Genomic DNA, 27178 nt, shown 5'->3' on the forward strand with positions numbered 1-27178 from the left:
ACACCCATTTCAGGGAATATTCAGGCCATATGTTACAGATTATAAGCTGGCGCAGACGTGCTGCACCTGTTTTTCAGACTGAGCCCTCAGTGATGCAGTCCAGCCTGATCTTGACAGAAATATTTCAGTTAAAAACTGAATCCTCACAGGTGATAATATGTCTGACATGATGCTCCATAGTCCTAAAATTTCAATTCCTGTGCAGCATAAAAATCAACATCAACAAGAAAAATAAAAAGAAACAAAGAAATATTTTTTTTTAAAAAATAAGAAAAAAAATAAAAACCAAACATCAACCAAAAGTAAATAAACACTCAGGAAAATTGAAAAAAAAGGAAAGGAATATTTGTATACATTTTTTTCTGTAAGACAATATTAAATATATAATTATAATGATTATGAATTTTCTAGACATTGTCCTGGTTCTAAATTTTTATTTTCCCCTTTAAAAAAAAAAGTAATAGTTTTCAGGTCTTTTTGTCTCCCTTCACTTATTTTTTTGCAGTATATTGGACATTTTTTGCCAAGCAGTAGTTTTAAATCTGATAAAGGGACTTGTTGCTTGTCGCTAACTCCATATGTCTCGATGTTTGTACAACAAGGCTAAAAACCAGTGACGTTTTTCAAAACGACTTGGCACGTTGGGGCTTCAGGGCACTTGGATTACATTGGCTGAGCAGTATGGAGACATTTTGTTGTTTGTGGTTTTGTTGTTTTCTGTAATATTAGAACAGCTGATTGTTATTATTCCCAAACCAGCAGATCAGGACAAAAGTTCAAACAGATTCCACAACAAATCTATAAAAAGAGTCATAACATTTTGGCCCACATGAAAACAATCACTTTTTTTTTTTTTTTGGCTGTCAATTTTTTTTGCCCACGTTAAAAAAATTAAACTCTTGCAGGAGTGCTCTCTCTGTCCCGCTCTCACCCGTCTAAATATCCAAAACTTAATTTTCCCCTGACACAAATCACACCAGCAGTAGCACCCATGTGTTTCTGATCACGTCACACTTCTGATTTATGACAATCAGCAGCATGAAGAACTGCAAAATGTTTTTTTCTTAACAACTGTGTGAGAAAAGTCAAGCTGTATTTCTTCCCAAACTGTCTTGGATCGCTTCAGGAAAGTTCCAGCTCACAGAGGCAAATGCTGCACTTTTTTTAAGCAATTAAAAGCTCTTAAAAAGTGCTGATCACACAGCACCTCCTGCTGGTTAAAGCACTGAGTTATTATGCAACCTGAATATTTTCACACCTCCAGGTTAAAGTGTGTGAGGCCTGCAGCTTGTTGCATTAAAGCAGGGAAAAGTGCATGCATTTTACGAGACAGTACAGGGTGCTGCAGAGAGCAAACAGGCTCACACTGACTGAACTTTTCATAGTGAGCAGTATCAGTAACTGTGACCGTTAAAATGTAAATGTCACAAAGGCGATTGTTTTCCCGATGAGCCCTGACCTACATGTGTTGCCATCACTGCTGCGTTCTTAGTTAGATTTTTTTCTACAGTCAAAGATTTTTCATGCTTAAATGAAGGAAAGGGAAGCACAGCAAACATCCTGTGCAGATCAGGATTTACACGCACTGAAACTGGAACTAATCTGAATATTTCTCTGTGATGATCAGTGATGTTGATCATTACTGTGCTGCCACTCATCCAACACCATCAGCAGTTTGTTTTTAAAGATGATAATCACCATCATTTTGTCCATTTACTTCTACAGCAGATTTTTACTTCAGTTTCCACCTTATGATTCACTTTTTAAAACACGTTTTGTTTTATATTCCTTTCATTTAACCCCTTGAAACCCGGATCATCATCAGTTTTCTTGTACTGCGTTGAGATGCCTTTCACAAGCTATTTAACCCTTGAAACCTGAGCAAATCAGTTTTTTTTTAAATTTATTTTATTTTATTTGAAAAAAGGAGGAAAAAGGCAAAAAGCAACATGGGAACAAGTTTTCATCAAATTGCAAGATATCAGTAAAAGGTAAAAAGGAAAAAACTGAAAATTAGTTTGTTTTTTTTTTTTAAAAAAAAAAGGGAAATTAAAAGATCTTTTTAGGATTTGGGGGAGCATTTTCTTGTTTTTATTTTATTTTTCTTACTTTTTTGTTGCTTATTTTTAGGTAATATTCTTGTCACTTTTTTTTTTTTTTTTTACTAATTTACTCCTAATTTTTGGACCATGTCTTGTTCAGTTCCCTTTTGCTTTGTACCCATGTCAAACCAATTTGCTCAGTTTTTAAGGATTAATAATGTAAACGAGTGGAAATGTTTCCTTTAATGTGCAAACTTGCATATCTGATGTTACGTGTAAAACATTACATGCTCACATACCAAACATACAGAGTCTGTGATCACTTTATGTGAACATACAAACACTTATTCTGTCTCATGTTGTATCAGCAAAACACGCTTACATGTATGGAGGATCATTTCTGCCACTGTGACGGTAAAAAAGATTCTTTAAATCATTTATAAGACATTTCTTTTACAATAATATAAACCAAGTCCATGTTTTTCATCCAAAACTGTCACACATTTAAAAATAAATGACCTCGTGTTGAGTAAATTCTTTCTTTGTTTTTGCATCTGTCAAATGTATTTTTTTTTCTTTCTTTTGCAATCATTCATATTTCGTTGTGTTTATTTCTGTTTTTGTTAATTATTTTAAATTATTTTATTGCCCAAAAAGCAGTGATGAAAATGTAGAGTGACCTGCTGGAGACATACAGATAAAATAAAATAAAATAAAATAAAATAAAAACAAGATGGAGGACTGTGACATAGTGAGGCAGAAGTGATTTTATTTCACGTGTGTACACAACATAAAGACTATTACAAAAGCACAGGACAGGGTGATTATCATTTCCCCAAAAAAACAGAAAAAAAACCCATTATGAATTCCAACGAGGGCTTCATGTTAATAGAAAACAAAATGAATTGTTAGTAAACATCAACATGATTTACGTGAGCTGTAGTATTAATTATTGTAGTGTCGGTGTGACGAGGCTGAGAGGAAGCAGGTTTACAGATTCACGTCCAGCAGATGGTCCCTGAAGGGAAGACACGGACCGAGTTTCCCCCCCGATGCAGATCTACAGACGAATTCGTATCATATCAAATCAAACAAATGTAGTAAAACTGAGGAAAAGTCCAGGAGAACAAAAGCTACGAGTCTGCAGTTCGTTTTGCATTTCCGGAAAATACATTTGTGCATCCCATTTTTTTAATTCAACAGCTGGAGTTCATATTTAAGATCATATAAGACGACACTGTCCGACCCTAACTCTTATTTATCATACAAATGAATGTGTGATTAAAACAAAAAAATAGACCACAATCAGAAAGCTGCGATTAAAAAATAATAATAAAATTACCCATCAAATCCATGTTGGTCTATGTTGGCATGTTGGAAAGTGACTGAGAATCACGTCTTCCGTCATCACACGAACGACAAACTGAAGCAGAGAAAAACGCGGCACAAACACGAGACGTGTTCTCCTTTCACAGATTGTAAGTGCAAAGATCGTAACATTATGGGCTTGTTTTTAATCACAATACTGACAGAAGACTGCATCCGAGGGTTGTTTTTTATTTTTTATTTTGTGCGTATGAGCGTAAGGGGGGGGGGGGGGGGGGGGCATCCATCAGATTTGACTTCCAGCTTAAATCTTCACTTTGCATCAGCAGCAATGACTCCTAAAAATAAAGCACAAACATATAGATGGAGAAAGTTCGCTGACTCATGCTGTTGAGTTTAAAATCTATAACAGTCGAACAGTCGAGACTCGCAGGACTAATATACTCAGTGTGAATTCAACTTTGCACAGAGAGATAAAATAAAATTAGTAAAATTCACCCGGACTGACGTCACTTTTCTTGTGCTGAACTGATTTGAGACGCCTAAAACAAGTATTTAAATCTTTCCACAAATTTGGGTGAATGTCTTTTTTTAAAAAAGGAAACGAGAAACTTGGTAAGAAATGTAGAAAATTATATTTAAAAAATATATACTGATAAAATAAAATATGAAAACATATATGGAAATAAAAGAGCTAGAGAAAATGTCCTGAAAACGATATTGTTGTGATCAAAATTATACAATTAAAATTATATTACAAAAGTTCAATTATTTGATACATTTTTTTCAGGTTATATCCCTGTTTGTTTTGACTACCCCAACCTATTTTTTTTAGGTCATTTCTTCCTAAGTTCCTCGCTGCCTTCCTCCTGGTTTTTTAGATAAATCAAGCCAATTTGCTCAGGTTTTAAGGATTGAAGTTTTTTTTTAGGTAACTTTTATAAAAAATAAATTTTTTTACTGAAACTCTAGTAACATAACACAAAAAAACACTTCAGATGTACAGTGGGTTTATGGAGATCATGAAAATAAATCTACACGGACTTTGACATTTTCTCCCGTCGTGTCACCTGTTTTTCTACGTGAAGCGGATTCCTTCATTTAGTGCCGTTGTACTTGACCTCCTTCCCGGATTTCTTCAGTGCCTCCGTGAGGTCGGCCACGTCTTTGTCGCTCTCGATCCACACCAGTCTCTTCGGCAGGTCGATCTCAAACTCGACTGAGAACGCAAAAGAACAACAACGATCAAGCACTCACCAAAGACACCAATCAAACAGACTGAATGAGGATTTTTTAAGCACTTTTTAGGTTCTTTTTCTTTTTCTTTTCACTGTTTTTTTCCAAATCTTTTATGGTTTTTTGTTGCAATTTTTAGTTTTTTTTTATTTTTTATTTTTTTTGATTATCTTAAGGTAATTGCTCATTGGCTTCTTCCCACCATTTTCAAAAGAAATCAAACCAATTCGCTCAGGTTTAAAGGGGTTAAATATAATGTTTGAACACTAAATATTTAACCTAATAACTGCTGTCTGCAGATATTTATTCTCGTCAACGCCACTCACAAGCTGACTCTTCCCGCATTTAATGAAAAATAAACTTGAACGTATTTTTTTACTTTAAGAGAAGAATTTCTTTAAAAATATGCAAAGAAAGTATTATCTTATTGCACATGTATGTATTTAGTCTCTGAAGAGAAACACACTTGGATGGAATTAATGGCAGATATGCGGCACCTTTATATCAATATTTATTTTTTTTAAATTTAAATTAAATCAATTATATAAATTTATTCTCTCACCTCCCAGCTTGCTGAGGATTCTGGTCACCGCTCCCGAGCATCCCTCACACGTCATCGCCACCTCGAACTCGTGTTTCTGTGAGAGAAAAATTCATTTTCAATTTGCCAAACTTTTATATAAGAAGAAAAAAAAATCCCCAAATTTGTCTTGCATCCTCAGACAAACACTGCTGCACATAAACACATAACAACATTCGACCAAACCACACAACAAACCCTACATCGCACATATGGCGTTACAAACGTGCAAACTCTGATGAACTGGGGAACAAAAGAGCTCCTTAAACTGCTGAATAAAGACTAAATCTAATGTGGTGACGGCAAAATGAGATATTCCTAAAATATGAGAGCGCTCTGATGTAATATTACCAGCCAGAGTCAACATCCTTTCAGTGTACGCAGTTTGAAAAGTTGACTCGTGTGTTTGACAGAAAGAATGTGCTGAGTCACTGTCGCTGCATCTTATAACAGGGTAGTTATTCCTCTTTATTTCAACCTTTATTTTTTATAATAAAAACTTCTCACATTTTAAATGTGTTTACTGGAGAAGCCACTTCAAGAGAGACTTGATTTCTCTAAATTTATAAAATACATTAAAAAAAACATTTATAATCCTTAAATGTAACTTTATTTTAAAGTAGAAAGCTTAACATAAGTATTGTTTGAACTCATTACTAAAGGTCATTAACCCTTTGAAACTTGGATCAAAATCATTTTTCTTGTGCTACCTTTAGACGCCTTTCACAAGTTTTCTCGAAGCAAATTGGTTTTATTTCTTTCAAATTAAATGAGGAATAAAGCAATGAGCAATTTGGCAAAAAATCTCCCATAAATTCCAGAAAACAAGTAGATTTAGAAAATTATTTTTAAAAATGCTAAGGAACAATTCTCACAGAACTATATTTAATGTTATCCTAATTATATAATTAAAAATATTTTAAATAGAAATACTAGAATTTATAAGTAGTTTTTGTAGTTATTTCCCTTTTTATGTTTTTTTTTTTTAAAAAACTTTTTCAAATAAATTTGGTAGATTTCTTGCACAAAATTAATGTCTTGGTAATATCTGGGTCATTTCTTCTGAAAAGTTGCCTTCTTCTCTTGAAGATGAAGTCAATTTGCCCAGATTTCAAAGGGTCATGCACAGTTTGTTACCTGTGTATTTTCATTTATGGATATGCAATTTGGCCAACAACAACAACAACAACAACAATAGTAGTAATTGTATACATGACAGCTTTTGGCGTTATTTTCCAGTAGACACATTTCTCCAAAGTAAGACAAAAACTTTCTTTTAAAAAATCTCAGGTATATTAAGAACAGAAAAAACAAAAAGCCATGTCTTTTTGACATAAATGGCTCTAATGATTTATTTATCAAATGTGTCAATATATCAATGACGTCATCACCTATTGTAGCATAAACAATAACTAAAGATCACATGATATGAGGTCATATATAATATTTTAGTGTAATAAACATGTAATGTGATGATATCAGCGTTTCCATTGTTGATTATATGATACATGTAGTTACATGCGTATTACGTGTAGTTAAAAATCGACATCAAATCCAGCAACACCGGCTTATAAACAGTTATTACCGCTTTGAGTCATTACTGCTAACTTTAAATGCACGGTATTGCTGAATCAAGTCAACGAACAGAATCGATTTTGGCTTCTAACTTCGGTAATCGATAGACTTGATTGTCAACTAAAGCGAGCTTGAGGACTAGCTTACAGGCTACTTAGCAAAGCGGAGAGGAGATGCTAACTAAACTTCGCAGCTCTGAAGTTAAATTTACGCTAAAATAACGACGTTAACTTACAGTCATGTTGGACGTGATGTGGCGTAAAACCAGATGTGGACTTTTGCCTCTGGGTGACCTGCAGGTATCGCAAGTGCCGTGAAAACCTCCAGAAATGTTTACCGACGTTACCGGTTAGCTGCTGAGTGTGAAGCTCCTGTGGTCAACGAGGAAACAGGATTTCCGGTGTGGAAAAAAAGGAGCAAAACTTATTTGTAATTTGACTTTTTTTATATTGAGACGTTTTTAAGGGCAATTATGAACGCCGAATATGTTTATTTAGAGATAATATGACGTATAATGGAAACAAAATGTGCTGTAAAAATTTGCTTTGTTTTGTTGTGAAAGTTAAACCGTTCTACTTCTACTTCACTAGCTTCTTCACCCAAAGCACCCGGGTGACGTTACTTTGTCTTTTTACTGCACATTTCAAGACTTTTGTAGTATTTACTCTATTTTTTACGTAGTTTATTAGAGTAATTTTATACAAGAAGAAGGTGAAATAATCAAAATATACACTCCGTAGATAATCTCCAAGTGCAGCCTGGCCGCCCCGGGAAACAAATCAAGCGCTTCTAAACGTATATCTTCTTCAAAATAAAAGCTCTGATGTAGAATTTTCTTAGTTTTTTCCTCTTCGCGGAATACAGATTTGACCGAAACGTACTTTTATTAACGAGTGTGACGGAGGCAAAAATCAATGAATAAATATAATAGTAATAAAAAGGAAAATGATAATTACTGAGGAGGCACAAAGAAATGTCCAAGGAACCTTTATTTATAGTTTCCTTGGTTCGTCCGAGTCTATTATGTTTCCATCTTCTTGGCGTTATTTTATTTTATTTTATTTTATTCTTATCATTTATTTGTTTATTTATATATTTTATTTCTACCTTTGTTTATTCACCGAGACACGGGGTCTAATTCTCAAGAGACTGCACATACAAAATTCAAGTGAAAGTGGAGACAAATTAAGAATACTAAAAACAAGAACAAGTTTCCAAACGTGCTTTTTTCCAATTATCTTAAATGAAATAAATTTAAAATCCCTAGTTATTATTATTATTATTATTCAACCTTTAATTATTAATACAGTACAACATTATATAAGTGAAAGTGCCAAGTGGAAGGAGATTAAAAAACTGAAAATAAGAACAAGTAATACTTTTAAAAGATAGATATTATTATTATTATTATTATTATTATATTATTATTATTATTATTATTTATTATTATTATTATCATCATCATGTTAAAACTTTAGCCCAAACCAGAGCCCTTTGTTTATTCTAGCGCACTAGCCTAAACACAACAATATTTCAAACATATAATCTGTATCTATGGCAACAGAACGTCGAACACAGACGAGAGAACGTGACATAAGCGCGTCGGGCGGGTCACGTGAGCACACCCCTGTCTCGCGGACGCGGCGCTGAACAGCAGCAGAGCCGCCGACTGTCCGGCGTTCAATCACGGCTCCGTCTCCCCCGCTGAATTCAACCAGACATGACGGCTTTTAGAGGGAAATAAACGGTCCGCGGAGGCGTTAACGTCTGCTACAGCCGGGCCTGAGACCGAGAGAGGACAGAAAACAACCCCGAGGTAGGTGGCTCTTCACCCGCGCCGTTTCTTTGGGGTGTTTACGGACACAAAGATGGCATCGGAACATATATCATAGCTAACGTTAGCTAACATCGCTAAATGACACATAGCGTTAGCCGAGCTGCTGCGTCGAAATGAGTCAAATAAAGCTAGCTATCTTCATGCTAACACGTCCAACCTAACGCTACCAACTCCCATTTTTGGCCCACGTCTTCCTTTCTTGCTATTTCAGTCTGTCAGTGTGTGTGTGTGTGTGTGTGTGTGTGTGTGTGTGTGTGTGTGTTCACAGTCTAATTTAACAGCTCTCCCAGCGCAGCACCATTAATCATAAGCTCATTTGATGGTGCAGTTTCCTGGCAGATCGCATCACTGATGTTTGTCCTGGCTGTTTGTGTTATCAGCCGGTCCAATGAAGCGACAGAGACACTCACACACTGTCTTCTGGTCAAGATTAGCACGTTTGTAAAAGTGGAGATTGTACTGTTTGCCTGGGCAGATCTGCAATGTTTGCTTGTGTTTTTTTCCATTTTGAACATAAAGAGACGGATTTTAGTTTTGTCATCTGCCCTGTGCGTACACAGGATGTGCTGTTTCATCTTATCATCAGTAAACACTGGAGGATGCATTCAATGTCAGGTTTATTATTGACATTCAGACCCTTTCTTTTTTCTATTTTGTTGTATATTTTTATTGCAAGACAAAAGACAGGGCATTGACAAAACTAATAAACACCAACATGACAACAACAACATGAAATAAGAACAGTGAAAACAGGTCAGTTAACACAATCAAAAAGGATGTTTGCAAGGTGTGTGTGTTTGTGTGCATGCGTGTGTGGGTAAGCATGTGCCTATAATCTAACTTAGGGCTGGGCGATATATGGCTTTTAAATAATGTCACAATATTTTTAGGTATTGATATTTAAAATCTCCTCTAAACGGCTGTAAACTACTAAAATACAAAGTTCTTAAATAAGATAAAGTTACATCAACTACTCTTATAATAAAGTTTAATAAAATACTGTTATAATGTAAAATAAAGTAAACACCAGCATGACAACAACATGAAACAGTGAAAACAAAATTTAATATCACAATGTTTAGGGCTGTATACACAATATATATCTCCATATTTAGAAATCTCCTAAACTACTGTAAACTACTAAAATACAAAATTATTAAATGATCTCCAGTTGCAAATAAAGTAGCTCCTGCCATAAAATAAAGTTGCAAAAACTACTGTAATAATAAAGTTTTAAAGGAGTACATAAAAGTAACACTGACATATCCCCACCCCTGTCTCACTTTTCCCAAATTTATTTTATTTATTTATTTATTTAATGTGTATATATATATATATATATATATATATATATATATATATATATATATACTCAATTTGTTCAGCTTTCAAAGGTTTAAATACTTGTTAAAGGCATTTGAATGCAGCACAAGTAAAGTGATGTCCATCCAGGTCTCAAATGGTTAATTACATACAGGAAGCCGAGTTTAATGTTTGGGTCAAATGTCAAATATGGATCTTCAAGCCAAGGTCGTATTTGTATGACTCAGTAGGAATAATATATGTCCCATTTAAAGATTTAATGGTAGGAAAGTCAGAGTCAGTGGTGGAGGCGGAGAGTAACATGTACTTGGATTTCTCTGCATTTAAAACTAGTATTTCAGGATTTGCTGCTTTTCTCTGTTTTATCACTTTGTAAAAGGAACATTTGAGGATTTTGGACTGTTGGTTGTGTAAAATAAGTAATATCAAATGACTATTTCACCCTCAAAAAGACCATTTGTATATCAGTTATACAGTATTTCAACTGTATCTGTGAAACCTTGAAATAATGGAGAAAGCCTTTTTTATCGCATGGTTTCATGGAAAATGGTTAACATACTGACTTATTGATTGATTGGTGACCAGCAAAACTATACCAAAACATCTGTTCACAAAGTAATCAAGACTTAAAGTGAAACTTAACCATGGTTTCACTTTCAGTCTCAGTCAGAAAGGACTGAAAAAGACAGGGCAATGCAATATGTTTGTCAAGTATTTGTTTATTTATTCAAATTGTTTATTTGTTTCCCTCATTTGTTTTTGTTTTTGTTTAGTTTTTCACAATTTGCAGGCCTCTTCTTGCCAAGTATTTTCCCCCATTTGTTCAAAAGAAGTCAAACCAGTTTTCTCACTTTGAGAGGTTGAAATGCTTGTAAAAGGCGTCTGACCGCAGAATAAGGAAATTTATGTTAATCCAGGTGTTCAATGGTCAAACCTAGAAATATTGTTTCCTATGAACTTTGTATGATTGAAATGTCATCTATGGGCGGAGTGGATGAAGTTCAGCTTTGTTGCCAAGACTTGCATGTTGGGCAATTTTTCTAATTCGCTCAGTAAGCTTATTAATCACCAAAATGAAGAAAATTGACTTTAATTTTGTTTATGGTTAACTTAGACAGTTAATGTAAGAGTCTAAGTACATGTTTTTGATGTCCAGAAATTCATCTGTTAGCAACCTTTCCTTATAAGCAAAATTTAATACATTGTGTACAAAAAAAGGGTATCACTTCAGGAAATAACTATTATTGGCCTTTAGTCGCCTTTTGAAGGTGATTTTTGGAGTTTAAATTAGCAGGTGTGAGACGGTACATGAAGAGACTGACACACAAAAGACAAAATGTTCACATGAGACTGGATGTTTGTTTTTTAAGCTTATTATACTAATTATGCAAATTATCCAACATGCATCTCTTAGCAGTGAAGTTGAATTTCATCCAGTAGGCCTGTAGACGACTTTACAATCATAAAAGGAAATATTTCAAGGTCAAAGAAATCTCCAGTATACTAAATAGGGCATTTTCACCAGTTTTGGAAATACACTGTGCAGTCGATAATGAATAATAATCATTAGCTGCAGCTCTGATAAGTATACATACAAATAAAATACGACAGTGGTAGGAAAAAATGATGTTCAGCAGCAGATAACGAATCAACAGATTGAGAAAAACTTGTAGAATGTAATGACTTTTAACTGAGAATAAATGAGAGAATAAATGATATTTAACTGAGCCAGCTGGCTGTAAAACCAGTGCAACATTATCAAGTAAAGATTTATGATTCAGAGTCTGAAAATGTTGTGCTGACCTTTGCTGAAGAGGCTGCAGTTTATTTTTCTCTGAAGGAAATTAGTTTTTGTTTTGACAGATAAGTAATGAATTTGTCATTGCGCATTAGAAAGATGCTCAACATCTTAATGGCTTTTTTTGTTTCAGTTTAAAGTGCTGCAGCCAGAAATCGCTCACCGTGCTATTTGCATTTCCATGGTGCTTCGTTTGGGCCTCTCATGTCTCGGCACAATGTGAAAGTGGCTGAGTGGCTCATGATCCAGAGACCGCAGCCTGCTCACAGTCTCTTTGTGGTTGTTGTGAAAGTCACATGACTTTTCTGCACGCTCACTGAAGCGCCGCTGAAAGTCGACTCATCCCTCAGAGCAGGGACACTCCGCTTACTTCGCTTGGAGGCCACTTTTACAAAATGACAGGAGGCCAGAGGCCAGTCGCAGCAGGCCCGACATGTTTCTAGGATTTTAGGACATTTTTTTTATGATTTACGATGATTAAAGGACATTTTTAGGATTTTAGGACGATTCAGGGATTTAGGACATTTCTAGGATTTTAGGCAATTCTAAGATAGTAAGTCTCCAGGATTTTAGGATATTTAAGAAGTGACGAGGATTTTAGGCCCTTCTAGGATTCCAGTTCAATTCCAGGATTTTAGGATGTTTCTAGGATCTTTGCTGGGACCTCTGTCAGGGTGGGGGGCAGGGGATCCTCCACTGACACATTTTTTTAACATAAATAAATTGATGCTGTTTTATGCACTCTAGCATGTTATGTATACTAAAAGTACAAACATTTTATTTTTATTGTGAATCAGAAAATGGTTGGGGGACCATCCAGCACCTTATGGGGGGCCAGATTTGGACCCAGGGCCGTAAGTTGAGTACTGAACTGTCACAGAGGAACTGCCTGCAGGGGGAATCATGTTTCTGGGCTTGTGGATTCTCTTAAAAGTACATCATTATTTGGCTTTACTGCACACACAGTGCTAATCTGTGTGTTTTGTTCGATTTTTGAAGGAGCGTTTAAGTTCATGCTGTAAATATTAGGGCTGGAGCGACGCGTTGATGTAATAGATTACGTGAATACATCGATTCACGTAACGTGAGTGGACGCATCGCACCGTTTCACACAGCGTGCATTATGAGAGCGTGAGCAGCACCGGGCGTGTTGTTTCTTGTTTCTTGTTTTGGCGCTCGTGTATCAGGTTAGAGCGTGCACACTGCTCGCCTGAGCAGCGCGTGTCAGGCGCGTCTGAGCTGCGTGTCAGCTGCAGAACATCTAGAGAAATGGTGGCTTGCCGTTTTTTTACGCGTGATGCTCGCGTTTGTTGACTCTGTGCCACTTAATACTGCAGTTTAAAGTCTCTCTCTGTCACAGAGATGACAGAGAGAGACAAACAAACAAACAAACACCTTTGTATTTAAAGGTGTTTGTTTTACCTCAACTTCCTTGCTTCCCTTTCAAAACAAAAGCTATCTGCCTGTGTCTCTGCGGACAGAATGCTATCAGTTGCTGATACAATGCATTTTATTTTCAGACATTTACAGGACGGGGGTTGTCAGCTGTGCAGGAGCTTGTATATCTTCATAAACGAGTGGAATATGAGCTTATAAATATGAAAATACAGCACTTACATCAGCAGGCAGCGATATGCCTTAAAGTTAAAGCTGGACTGTTTTGATGCAGGAAGAATGAAATAGTTTTAATTATTTCTGTTAGAGAAAAGTTATAGTGTTATTCAAATTTCACTAATTTTACTGTAAGATGTTTTGTTGGGCTGCTAGATTTGAGGTTTTTACTTTAACAAAGAGTAACTGTTTTGTTAAGTAACCTTAATTTTACATTGTTTTATTTATTTTGCTGTTGGATTGCTAAATGTAGATTACACTACATTCCTTTTACTTGAGTGGAACAAGCTCTTGCATTAATTTTGTTTTGGAGAGACTTTATATCAGACTGTAAAACACAGATTACCAGTTAAGACTGGGCTGTTTTTTGTTGGGGAATAATGCCCTGCAATGTATGACAGGTTTTAAAATGTTATTTTCAATAAACTTGTTGCTATATATATTGAGTAATAAAAAAATAATAGTTAGATCAATTAAAAAAAATAAGTGATGGATTAATCGATTAATTGAAAAAATAATCGTTAGGTGCAGCCCTAGTAAATAGCAACCAGGTTCACAAGTTGTTCTGAACTCATTACACACCAAACACTAATGCTGTGATAAGAAGATTAAGTGTGTTCACTAGACGAAAACTTATCAGTGCTGGAAAATGCAAACACTTTAAATTGTGGCAAAAAATGGCAGCATAGTTCACACCTCTCTGTTGTCGTGGCTGCAGTGAATCAGCAGGTGTAGAGCGAAGACTGAACAAATCCTTGAGTGATTAGCAGCAGCAGCAACACAACAGGTCATGAAGACGTTCTCACGCACTCTGTCTGAACTTACTGCACTCAGCTGCTCTTATGTAACACCGTGGCTCAGCGCGTTAAGTGCCTTGCTCAAAGGCCATCCAACACATCAAACTGTCAGCCAGAAGCACATGGTGTTAGAGGGAGGAAAGGCTGCAGAGCAATTTAAGGGATCTGATCTCAAACTGATAGAGAAAATAAATCAACGATGAAAATATTCATTATTTTCAGCCCTACTCATAATATATATTGATTTCATTTTATAAAATCCTTTTGAAACCACTATGATTTAGAATTTATTCATGTTATTAAAGGGATAATAAGTGACTAAAGGAAATGACAAAGGTTTGGATCTTTTTAAGTGGGTACGTGCTAGTTGGTCGTTGGGTTTAGTCTTTATGGTGTGTTCAAGTGCAACTTTTTGGCTGAGACGTAGGCGGCATTAGACAACGCAGCAGCCAGTCTTTGTTGCCATAAGTTCTTCACCATCAATTGTTGCAACTTTGCCTTTATAAAGTAAGTTGGAATGAGGGCTGAGCAATATATTGATATTTTATTGATATCATGTTTGTAAAATCATTAGTAAATCCCTGATTTTAAAGGCTGCGGCAACTAAAACTCCTGAAATACTTTATAGTCAACTGCCATTTTCTTTCTTACGGACAGACATCATAACTCTACTCGACATTCATCAGAGAGTTGTTTTCTGTTGCCCTGCTGTAGTTTGATACAGAGGACAGTGGGTTATTGAGCAGTGGTGACCTGGAATTCATTACCAGGTGTTATGAAAGTATAATATGTTTTCACAAAAAGTTAAGATTGTATCTATTTACACAAGGAACGCAAGGTGTAGAAAACTATGTATAATCCATCCAATTTTTCTTGTAATTTAGTGGATAAGTGTGCAGGTACGTTCTTTTCTCAACTATTGAAGAGTTAAATCATTATTTAGAGCTTCTGTATGCATATGTTTTTTGAGTTTGTGTTGGTCCTGTAATAAGTTTAGTTGTACTGTGAGTATGAATGTTATGGGTGTGATTTTATGTACTGTAGTTAATGAAGTATTGTTAATGAAAATAATGGAGACCTAGAGAGGAGTAGCTACAGTTTAATACAGAAGCTAATCAACAAACAAACAAACCCATTAAGTCCTTATATCCATAATGCTGTTGATTATTTGTCGAAAATCTCATTATGCAAATATTGTGTGAATGCAGCAATCATCAGCTTTACAATCTCATTGCATGTCAAGATTGTGGTATTTGGTCAAGAATATTGTGGTATTTGACTTCGCTCAGCTCAGTTTGGATTCACAGAGTCTTGCATTGAATTGTCTCTGTGCTTTTTAGCAGGTAGCCGTCAATGCTGCACTCCCTGATCTCCCAGCATTAGGATCTGCGAGGCTGCGAGCGACGACGCCCAGCCGCCCACCAAACCACCAACATGATGGCCTCCAGCGACGTAGACACCCGAGGTGAAGGTAATGAAAACAGTATTGTAAAATTATTATTATAATTCTATTCTTTGGTCACAAACAGCATTGAACTGTGAGTATGTTGCACATGGTCTCATGTAAAGTGAGACACAGTGGGATTACATGTAATCCCAACTGGCAGGCAGACACTGAATCATCAAAGCAGCTTTCGTTGTTTTGGCGCGGCCGGTGTCTTGTCCGGCAGCAGGTCACAACCGTCAATTAAATATTCAACATATCGTGATAAAAACAGTGTACCTGTGATTTATTTATTCAGTGATTTCTTCCTGAGATCAACCATAACAGCAAATTATTTGTGATACTCAGAGTCCAGAGCAACACTGGGAGAGTGTGTTCGTATACAATACCTCCCCAAAATCAAGCAGTCTCAACATGGGCCTCAGTTTCACTTCAGTCTGAGTTTTCACACTGTAAGCAGAGATTCTGCCTGCTGATGCAACAATGAATACTCTGCTCTTCATCCCTCCCACACTGACTGTATGTCCTAACAGTTTCTGTCTGTGTGCAAAAGGATGATTAGAGTCACAAGACACTAAAGTCAGCTCCACCGAAGCCGCTGACTGTTTGTTCAAGCAGTGACCAGGCGAGTTTAGCTGCAGCCTTTCTGTTTTTTTCTCATTTTAAAACAGCCAAAACAAATAATGTGCATTTGTTTTGCATCAATATATTCTGACTGAACCAACAATACTGAAAGGCATGGAGTGATTTCATTGACCTAAAAAAGTCAAAGCTAATTTTGACCCTTAGTCCTAACCTTATATCAGAATATACATTAGTTTTCGTCAATTATTCCCCTCTGAACGTTTTAGGTTCTTCCTGTGATATTGAGAATAGGACTGCACCCAATCATTTTTTTAATTAATTAATCTAACAACTAATTTATAAATATGTTTTTATTATAATGACAATGACAATTTATTTACCCCCAAAATAAATGTTAAAAAAATGGTCTTATTAAAATTTTAATAGTTTTCTCGTAACCCTTTGTCCCACAAACTGCAACACTTTAGACAAGATGAAACGAAAATGACCTGAAAATTACTTTTAAATGTGAGAGAGAAAGGTTTATTCTAACGTAATAATATTTCTTTAAAAGGGAAAATATTATTATTAATGTTATTATTATTATTTAAATATTTTATCGATATATTTATGTTTGTTTTTTGTTTTGTTGGGTTTGTTTGGGTTTTTTAGTTTTTTAAAAGCTTTTTAAATTTTTTTATGCTAAATTTTAGGTCATTTTCTTGAAATTTTAAAGAACTTATCCTGTTTCTGATAGAAATCAGGCCAATTTGCACAGCTTTCAGATGGTTAAAAGTGTTGACAATAGTGGCATATGTTAAGATTAGTCTAATTTCCACATCACAGCTGTGTCATGAAATAACAAATAATGATATTTTTCAGATGCCCGATAAGAAAAATACTGGACCTCGCACATTGATTGATTCAATCACTGTTTATCACAGCAGCTGTTTCCATGAACTGGAGAATCAGTATTTTTACTTAAGTACTGGACTTTTGACATGAAATGGTTATGACATGGATTTGTTTCATCACTGGAGTAATATGTACTTAAGATAATCACTGGTAAGTGTTTGTTTGCATCACTGTGAGGCAAGGAAAATAACTTGAACCATTTACTAACTGTAACAGTGGTCTGTAATATCAGTGAAAGCCATTTTAGCACTTGCGCATGACTGTTAAAATAAACAGAAAATACAGAATAGCTGAATATCAACATTAGGTGACGCTTGGTGAAACTTTAGCAGCAGTGCTTCAGGGTTAAGTGACTACTACAAACAGAAAGACGTTGCCCGTGTTGATATTGCTTATGTGTCACACCTGGGTGGGGACCAAAAGTAAACAGGTCAAAGTGCTCCCGAATACTTCCACTTCAGGTGTCTGTCAGAGCAGGTTGACTCTTGTGAAAAGTCATTTACAATTTGTGGATGAGATTTTTTGACCGCAGCTTGTTTTTTGTGGAGGAATGCAAGCCTTGAGCAGGTCACACTGCCTCTGTGTTGTTGACAGTTCAGTGGCTGCACAGCTCCATACACAAGTGTGTACTTTAATTGTTGAAATACAGTAGTTACATTAGCAGGCAGCTCTGCAGCAGCGCCGCTGTCTGTTTAAAGACTGCAAGCATGCGAGCTGCACCAGCGTGGTAGCCATCACGCGGTGCTCGAGCAGGCAGTGCGGCCTGTTTTTCCATAATCAAACCGCATCAGTTGTTGACACAAGACATTTGATTTTGAAATATTTGCAGGACCGTGTTTTTAATTATGCTGGAGCTGCACACCTTCATAAATGAGTGGAATTTGTTGTTAAAATGTGAATTAAATTTTGAAATACTTTCACTGCAAAAATTGCTGCAAGCAATTAATTTAGATAAATGAATCGCAGAGTGTGTAATTACTAGATTCATTTTTTGAATCGCTTGACAGCCCGAATACACATATATCGTTTGACAGCCTGGATATATAAGAGAAGTAAACACTGTTAAGTTTTTACAAGCAACTGTGCAGGCTGGTCTCGATTGTTTACTTGCCTGTTCCCTGGCCTATCTGTGACGTCAAACCGGACACACTATAATAAATCCCACACACACTCATACACACTCATACACACACACACACACTCGCACACACTCACACAGGCACACAGAGAAAGCGACTCATCTGGGAGATGTCAGGAGGTTGTTCGTGTGGTGAAGAAGGATTTTAATCTCTCCTGTCTCTCCTTCGCCTCAGGCTCCTTGTTCTCTGAAAATCCCTCTGAAATGGACGCACTCTGTCCCTCACCTCCTGGACCCTCCAGACCCCAGCGTAACTATGAGAGGATAGGAGGACGGCAAGGAACGTCGTAAGTTTTTTAAAATCTAACATGCACTCAGCAGCTATCAGTTAATGAGTCAGTATGGTCCTGATGCAGATATTTCTTTTGTTTTCTAGTTTTTGTCAGACTCTTATCCACCTCCTGAAAGGGAACATCGGTACGGGGCTGCTGGGGCTACCTCTGGCTGTAAAGAACGCAGGTCTGGTGGTAAGTACACACAGATTTTATTATCTGATCACAGCCGGTCACATGACAGGTCTGGAGACACACAATTAGAGTCCTGCTCCTGTCGGATGTTCATGGCGTTATACAGATGTGGTCAGGCTGCTGCTGCATTTTGTCCACTTTATTTTTTTGTGGTTGTGCAGTAAAGCAGCAGGGACTACCGTTAGGGGAGGTTAGTTATGTTCATGAAAATATATGTGACGTCTGAACAAACATGTCAAGTTTGTGATTTTTAAAGAAAACATGCCTTCCAAACCCTGATTTCTAAAGATTTTTTATTTTTCTTGATAATTCTTTTAAAATCACAAAAAAATTCAAAGAAAAACAAACAAACACAAAAAGGTGTAAAGATATAAAAAAAAAAAATTCTTCTTTAAAAATCACTGAAAACTTTTACAGAAAAACAATTTATTTTAAAAATCATAAGTTAAAAACAAAATGCAGTCATTTAAAGTTTTTTAAAGCCCCTCCTCTAAAGCTACATAAAAAATGTAAGTGCTTAAAAAAACATTTTAAAGTTCTTCCCCTTTTAGCACCACCCTCTCTTCTCTTAAAAATAAAGAACAGTCCCTAAGAAAGTTATAGTTAAATATTTAGTTTTAATTTCAAATACATAATATATATTTTAAAAAAGCTATTAAATAATGATGAAAAAGAACTGATGATGAGTATGGATGGTTGTTTCAGACAATGTATGGTCTTTAAAATTTGCCTTGAAGTCATAGAAAAGTCCTGGAAACCCTTTTTATTTTTTTCTTCTTCGCTTGTGTTTGTGATGTTCCAGGAGCATTTCTGCGTCACGCTGTGAGCCTCGTTCACAGGATCGTGTAGAGAGCTGCGGTTGCAGCGGTATGAAAACATTTACATGTTGCACCAAAGTGAAATAATGCGGGCGAAGTGGTGAGATAGGAAAAGTATTTTTATCCGTCTCTGCAGATATCTCCACAGTCAAAATCCAGAGCCGTCATGTGACGTGAAGTCACACGGTGAAGTAAAGGCCAGAGAAAATGAACGCTGACATGCACTTTACTCGTCGTGTTTATTCTCAAAATAAATGGTTAACAAACAGAAAAATTACACGAACATCTGTGCACCAGGAGCTGAATGCTGATTCCACATAACATGTCACATGTCAGCCCTCTTTTCTTTTTTATGACTTATTATCTCTGCAGGACTCTGAATCAGTTTCCTTGTATGTGAATACTTTTTTCTTTACAACATGCACATCAGTTCAGCAGCTGACCTGAGAGCAAAGTAATGGAGCCTCATTCAGTTTAAGTAAATCTCTAATTATTTGGACAGTTTCTCTTAAATTTGTCTCATCCTCAAGTTTAACAAAAGGTTTCAGTGTCATACTGAAACAAAAACACACCAAGCAGTTCCTGTTAGGATGACTTTAATGCTGCGAAATGTTTCAAGCAACAGGCTCTTCCTCAGACTTCTGATAAATACTGAAGGTCGCCACTTCCACTTTTAGATATGTGGGAATTTAGGCAGTAAATCATCTGCTCTGTTTCTGTTTCACAGGGGAATTTAGGCTCCTAAAGGCCTTATAGGAATAATATTTTTTAAGAAGTCTTATATGAACTGTTTCAAGAGTCAAGATGACTTTATTTGTCTCCAGGGAAATGTGTCTTGGACTTAGAGGCTGCCACATAAAAACATGCAGAAACAGACGTGAAGTGCATTCAGAAACATGAAACTCTGCTTCTCATTTTACTCCCTCCTCACGTCCTGAATTTAGGAGATTCACTCAAAAATGGATGACATGTTGTAATATAATCCCAGTGAGAGGCCCATTCCCTTTAACTTGTCCGTCGTGGCGACACATTTTGACAAATTAACACCTGTCTCAATTAAAGGCCTGATTTGGTGATCATACAGTTCAATTTTATGAAAAAAAATCGGGTTGCAGGGCTGGTCCTAAATATTAAAATATTCGGGTATTCGTTAATTGGGTAGGTACTCGGTTTTCAAATTAGGCATTCGGATATTCTTTTTTTTTTTTTAATGCAATTCCAGTATTTGTGATGCTGCTGTGCCTGTCACACACACAGTGCCAGGAATGATCATTTTAGCCAGCGGTTATTCATTTTTTAAATTATTTACTGAGTTGAGTAATTTCGGTGTCAATGTGAGCAGCACGGTGAGCCTGCTGCAGCTCAGCCTGAGTGGAGCCCCGTCCTGCAGCACAGAGCAGGAGAATTTTAACATCTTCCAGAATGAGGACACTCATCATTTCAGACGCATAATGAAATTTAACTGACTAGTTTTGAACACAGGACACAGATTGTTGTACTGTGTTACCGTCAGTTTTTTTTTTTTTTTCTAACTTTATAAACTATTAAGTGTCAGAGCTGTCGGAGGCGAACCGGGCTCACTCTCTCTCTCCTGACACAGAAAACTGACCGGATCAAAACGTGCTGCTCCCTCACTGCACGGGTGAATCTCATCGCTGTGTGGACCAGTCCTTTTATTTATGATTTTAACTGATAAATTACCAAACCAAGCTGAAATTCCATGTTGTATTATATTGTATTGTAGTCTCTATCGTAGCATCCCATGCACCCGTCCAGCTTATTGTTTCAGAGTTGTGATGTAACATGAAGTGTGTCATTTAATGTTCAGATCGTGTGTTTGAATCTGTGTTTGTGTCTGCAGCTCGGACCCGTTAGCCTGCTGTGTATGGGCTGCATAGCGATCCACTGTATGAGGCTGCTGGTGAAATGTTCCCACCACCTCAGCGCAAAGTGAGTCAAAACACTCCTGAAACACCTGAAATCCACTATTCTGCACTGAAACTCCGTCACGTTAACTACGCCAGGTGAAGTGGAGCCAAATAACTGACATTTAAATTTATTTTGTTTTAATTATTATAAGTGAGTGCTAAAAGGCATTACACAAACAACAACAAAAACAGGGTATTTATAAGCAAGACGAACATGGGGGGGGGTGGAGAAAGAAATTTAGAAAAACATAAAACAACAACAGACATACAAAAAAAATGCTCAGGCGTGATGTATTCTTACTGTTGTTGATATGTACCAGTTATTTTACTATGCTATATATATATATATATATATATATATATATGTATATATATATATATATATATATATATATATATATATATAAATAAAGTAACCAAAGAGGTAAATAAGAAGACACCCTTAGTCACCCTCTGAGGTCTTGCAGGGGTACTTGAGCTCAGGCAGAGGTCAGTTCAGTGAGGCTTGCTAGTTCTCCCAGTTCTCCCATTTTCACTCATTTGTTTTTTCTCTGAAATGTTTAAACATTTTTGGATGTCACCTTCTCCTTACAGAGGGAATAGCAAGGCCCTCCCAAGAGCAGAAAAAACTGGAGCACACTGATCCATTTATAGTGTTTCAAAGTGCAAACAGATGTTTCAGCTCCTCTGGGTCTTTCTCAGAGTCAAAGTCCCTTAAAAGTCTCTGTCCTGGAGGTGAGAAGCACCTGATTTTGCTGCCTGCTGTTAGATGATGTGCTGGGTACCATGTTGCAGTGAGGACATAATTTCCTCCTCAGTTTTACCTTTTTTTACTCAGCTAGAGACATTTTACAACCCACCTAGGGGGAATTCTTGGTTATACATTTTATTTGCTTATATTAGTGTCATTAAACATAAATCAAATTAACCCTTAGGCACTGTTGGGTGCGTTTTATGCACTTTTCATCCTTCAGTTTTTGATAATTTTGGCTGTGTTCTTGCATATGGCATACATTTTGGCAGTATTGTGTAAAATAAATCTAAAATACACCTCATAAACAAAATTGTTTAAAAAAAACGTGAATTGTCCAGTTTGTGCAAAAAATGTGCTGTGTGTGAGAGGTAGGGTGGGATGTCTTCTAATCAGAAGTTCAGCGCTTCGATCCCCAGCTCCTCCAGGCAACATGTTGAAGTATCCTTGGGCAAGATACTGAACCCCAAATTGCTCCCAATGCTGCGTCATCAGAGTGTGAGTGCGTATGAGTGGTTATTGAGTAGCAGGAGGCACCGTGTGCGGTAGCCTCGGCTCCCAGTATGTGAATGTGACATGTAGTGTGTAAGCTCTTTCAGTGAGTCAAAAAGACGAGAAAAAGTGCAGTCGCTCGACAAGTGCAGATTTTGATCCCACAGCCATCAAAGCATAAACACATGCATTGTATTTTTTCTGGGCTTTTGCCTCAGAATTTCTCATTTTGACTTTTATCCACATGACGCACTGCTGCATGACTTTCTGATCTGCTGGGTGCAGCTTGACACAACTGCTGTCCACCTCCAGCAAAAACAGACTTGGCTCATGTTCTCCGTGCAGCAGAGCGGGGAGCCGGGTCTGGGACGCTGCTGAGAGCCCTGAGGTGCGCCCGGTGGAATCACGAGCATTGACTAGAAAGTCCGCGATTGGCACTTGAGGTTGTGCCTAGGCTGTGACGCAGCGCAGACGGGCCTGCTGGAATTCAGCATTCAACAGTGAAACATCTTAAAAACAGTCCTCATTTATTGTCGGTCAGAGTATGTATGGAGGGATGTGGTGGCTTCCACAGTTTGATCATGGCCCCCCTCTCTTCTCCAGCTGGTTACTGTGGTGTAAAACACTGAACTGGACAGACGAAAGGTCCAGATAAAGTGGCTTCAGTGACAGTCCTTCTCCACAGGGTTTTACATTATTTTATCTTTCCCTGTCGCAGCTTTAATTTGTCTCCAAAATGCGGTCTGAAGATAATTTCTCGTCTCGCAGCAGAGCCTCTGAGGCTTGTTTCTGCCTGATAGTCGAGCTCTGTGAGTGCTGTAAAACCACAGCTTCTCCTCTGCTATCGCTGCCGTTTTGTTTACTTTGCTGTCTGCTGTGCCAACACAGACTGTTTGTTGTGGCGGGTTGACAGATTACACTCAGTACTGTGTAATCAGCAGCATGTGGGCACTGAGTTTTGTGCTCAAACTTTGGTCAGCTCAGAATAATAACCCAATCAGAATATGAATGCTTCATATAACCTCCTCAGTCCAAAGATGCTGGGTCGCACTGTGAGGGGTGGTCTAAACCTTTGATAATATGTTCAATAGGGAAATATTAGTGCCTAAAAAAACATGTGAACACTTAATTTCATTACTTGTTTCTGTCTCAGCAACACAGAATCTGCGCACACTGAGGAAACATCTGTCATTTAATAAAATTGGTGCAGCCTGTAATGCATTATCATTTGTTATACAGGTACCCCACAGATCCATGGTCTTGAAAGGCATTAAACTCATAAATCTTAAAAAAATAAGGCCTTACTTGGTATTGAAATGCCTTAAATCTTTAACAAGTATGAACTGGACATGAGGAAAAGGATTTTATGAACCCTTTTTTTTCTGACAATGTATTTTAAAATTTTAAAATAACTGGTAACACGCCCTGCTTTTTTAATTATTATAATTTTTTTAATCTGTCAGGCATGAATGTCACCAAAAAAGTTTATGTTACAAAAAATATTTAAAAATTGGTTTTATATTTCATTCTGAGTGGCATTAAAAAAGTCATAAAAAGTCTTAAATCTGACCCTGTTGTAGTATTACAGTGTCTTTGATTAGATGGTTCACGCTGCAAAAAAGTCAAAAAAAGTCTGTTTAAATGCTTTGCAGCATGTAAACACACATATTATCGGATCACTTTATTTAGCGTACTTGTAAACAGTAACATTGAAATCTTTTATCCGAGTGATTTCAGTTCGGTGGAAGGAACATTGTTACTGTAAGCACAGCTACTGTGCCTGTGACCTGTGATCAGCCCCACCAATCAGAGGCGGCGCCGTAAACGCTGTCACCGATCCAAATTTAACCCATCAGATTATATAACTGAACTGATGAGGCAATAAACCCACATCCATTATCTGTTTTACAGCTGCCAGTGTGTGACAACCAAGCTGACTGACACACTTGTGCGCACTTTTACCGCTGATCAGATCTGCATTAGTGTGTGTTGCAGTTGGCACTGCTGTAAGCAGTCAGCGCGCACATCCATGGTGTCTCCCGACCTTTGACCCGCTCACGCCGAGATAGACACCAGCTCCGCCCTGCCATGCCAAAGAGGATTAAACAGAGAGAGCATGAATGGAGAGCTTCCTCAGCGAGTCTCAGACGACCTGTACAGCCAAAGTCACATGTTGATCTGAGAAATACAGAGAGAAAAACGCTGATGTGAAAAATGCAGCTCTTCCTGTTTCTTAGGTTTCTTTAGTGTAGAGTCATCACTTCTTCTTTTTCCCCGGCAGAAACGAAGCCACAGTTTGTTTACTGAGCCTACAAATATTTGTTTGATCCACATCTCTAACCTTTATTAGCATTGACAGCCCGCTCCAGCGCGCGGACATGTCCGACAGTCCGGACGCATCGCTCTGTGACTCATCCAGCCGCTCGCGCTGAGCTCTCAATGTTTTGGGGGCCGGGGGCCACAGGCACATTGCCTTATTTTTACCCGTTACTAAATACGAATGTTGGCAGGCTGTTGGCAGCTATAGGAGAAGTAGGCCTTCTCAAAAGTTTTTAATTCCTGAGTAAGATGATTAATAACACAGAAGATCCACAGAAGCTGAAGTCAGAGTCCTGCAGTCAGGAGAGGTTGGCCTATTATCAGCACAATGTGCTTAAATTTACCTGAAGTTTGTTTAAAATTGAGGGTTTTTTTATATAATGCTGGAAAGTTTAATAAATAATAATAAATCATATGTTTATTACGCTCCAACACACCATGGTCACATGAAACTGTGTCAGTGAACTATGAGGGCAAAAAACAAACCACAAAAAAAGAAAAAGCTAAATAATTATTCATTAATAGTTATTGAGGTAAAAATGTTCGATTAATCGTGATTCTGATTTTAGGTATGAGGTTTGAACCTTTGCTGGGAGGAAATTTTAGCAACTGGACCCCTTTGAATTTTGGTTGAATACCCCTGCTTTCCACACTCAGTAATAACAGACAACATACGTGTATGAACTCAGTCACTCAGATCTTGTGTTTAGAGGCTTTCTCCGTGGCAGTCTGTTCCCCAAAAACAGAATTTATTCCAGAATGACGAATGCATCAGCAATTAAAAATGTGCCTTTATTTCCTGTCCAGGATGAGCCGGCCATCTCTGAACTACGGCGAGGCGATGCAGTACGGGATGGAGAACGTGTCGTGGCTGAGGAGACACTCACTGTGGGGAAAGTAAGACAGAAGTTTCACCGCAGAGTCGGGGCGACCTCTAGCTCACAGGGGTGGAGCGTGCGCCCCATATGCCTCAGGCTCCTGCAGCGGCCCAGGTTCAAGTCCAGCCTGTGGCCCTTTGCTGCGTGTCGTTCCCCCTTCTCTGTCCCAACCTTCCTGTCTCTCTAGAAACTGTCCTATATATTAAAGGGAAAACGCCCCATAAAAAATAATCTTTAAAAAACAAAAAGTTTCACCATAAACTTTTCTGTGAAGTTGGAGTTCAGGTTTAATATTTGGTGTTGAAGCATGATTATGTTTTGTCTAACATCTCTCTTCTCTGTTTTCTCCCACAGACGGACGGTGAACGTGTTTCTAATCATCACTCAGCTCGGCTTCTGCTGCGTCTACTTCGTCTTCCTCAGCGACAATGTCAAGCAGGTGCTGATCACACTGACACACACACACACACACACACACACACACACACACACACACACACACACACACACACACAGCACATAACACACACACACACACAGTACTTAAAAAACAAGCTTAAAAAACAAGCCTGTTGAAGAATAAAAGTTTCAATTACATCAGGCCGTTAGCAAAGTTGTTAATAAATAGAAATTATAGTAAGAACTAGTAAAAAGTTGCAAGACAATTACCAGAAAAATTGAAAAAAAAAACCCAAAACAAAACAAAACTAAACAAAAAGAGCAAAGCAAACAAACAAAAAAAGAGTTAAAAAAATCTGTCAAGATAAACAAAACTTGGTGAAAGTGCTTAAAAATATAATACTTCTGAAACATATTTTGAAATATGTAATTATGATAATTGTGATAACTCGTCCCGACACTGAACCTGACAGTTTTCCTAAACTTGAAATGAAAGCATTATTCAAACACTTAAAGGCACTAACTGCGTGTCAGAGCTCTCTGCGACATTGTTTCCGTATTAACACACACGTGTCCTCTGACCTTTGACCTGCACGGCTCTACACGTCTGAATAAATCTGTGCTCTTTATTTGATGCATTAGCACAAATCTAAAGGTGTGAATGTGAAGTGTATCAATTTGCTCTGATTGTGGATTTCAGTTATTCCCCCAGTTTAGATGCTGTGGTTATTTCAGGTATGTACAGCAGTTCCCACAGTTATTAAAGAGCATCGCCCGCGTTTGTGCGTGCACTCACGGAGAGAGTGAGGAGGTTTCAGTGTTTGCTCATAGCACGCCCAACACCAATAAACAGGTTACTGCAGAGCGATAACAGTGATTTCCACGAAAAACTCGGATTCAGATTCCTCATGTGTGTACACACACTCAGCTTCTAAAGGGG

The 27178-nt window shown here is 37.4% G+C and overlaps 1 protein-coding gene across 1 annotated transcript in view; it reads left to right on the plus strand.

Annotated features, from left to right (window-relative positions):
• Positions 1-8389: 8389 nt before the first annotated feature.
• Positions 8390-27178, plus strand: part of slc36a1 (solute carrier family 36 member 1) — a 55195-nt gene continuing 36406 nt past the window's right edge. The window contains 7 exon segments of the mRNA XM_042492810.1: positions 8390-8575; positions 15466-15596; positions 18362-18473; positions 18563-18653; positions 21333-21421; positions 25769-25858; positions 26194-26278. Of these exon segments, the coding sequence (XP_042348744.1) occupies positions 15560-15596; positions 18362-18473; positions 18563-18653; positions 21333-21421; positions 25769-25858; positions 26194-26278 (504 nt within the window). The 5' untranslated portion in view covers positions 8390-8575; positions 15466-15559.

This window comes from Plectropomus leopardus, chromosome 9 (genome assembly GCF_008729295.1).
Source record: "Plectropomus leopardus isolate mb chromosome 9, YSFRI_Pleo_2.0, whole genome shotgun sequence".
In the NCBI taxonomy this organism is placed as follows: domain Eukaryota; kingdom Metazoa; phylum Chordata; class Actinopteri; order Perciformes; family Serranidae; genus Plectropomus; species Plectropomus leopardus.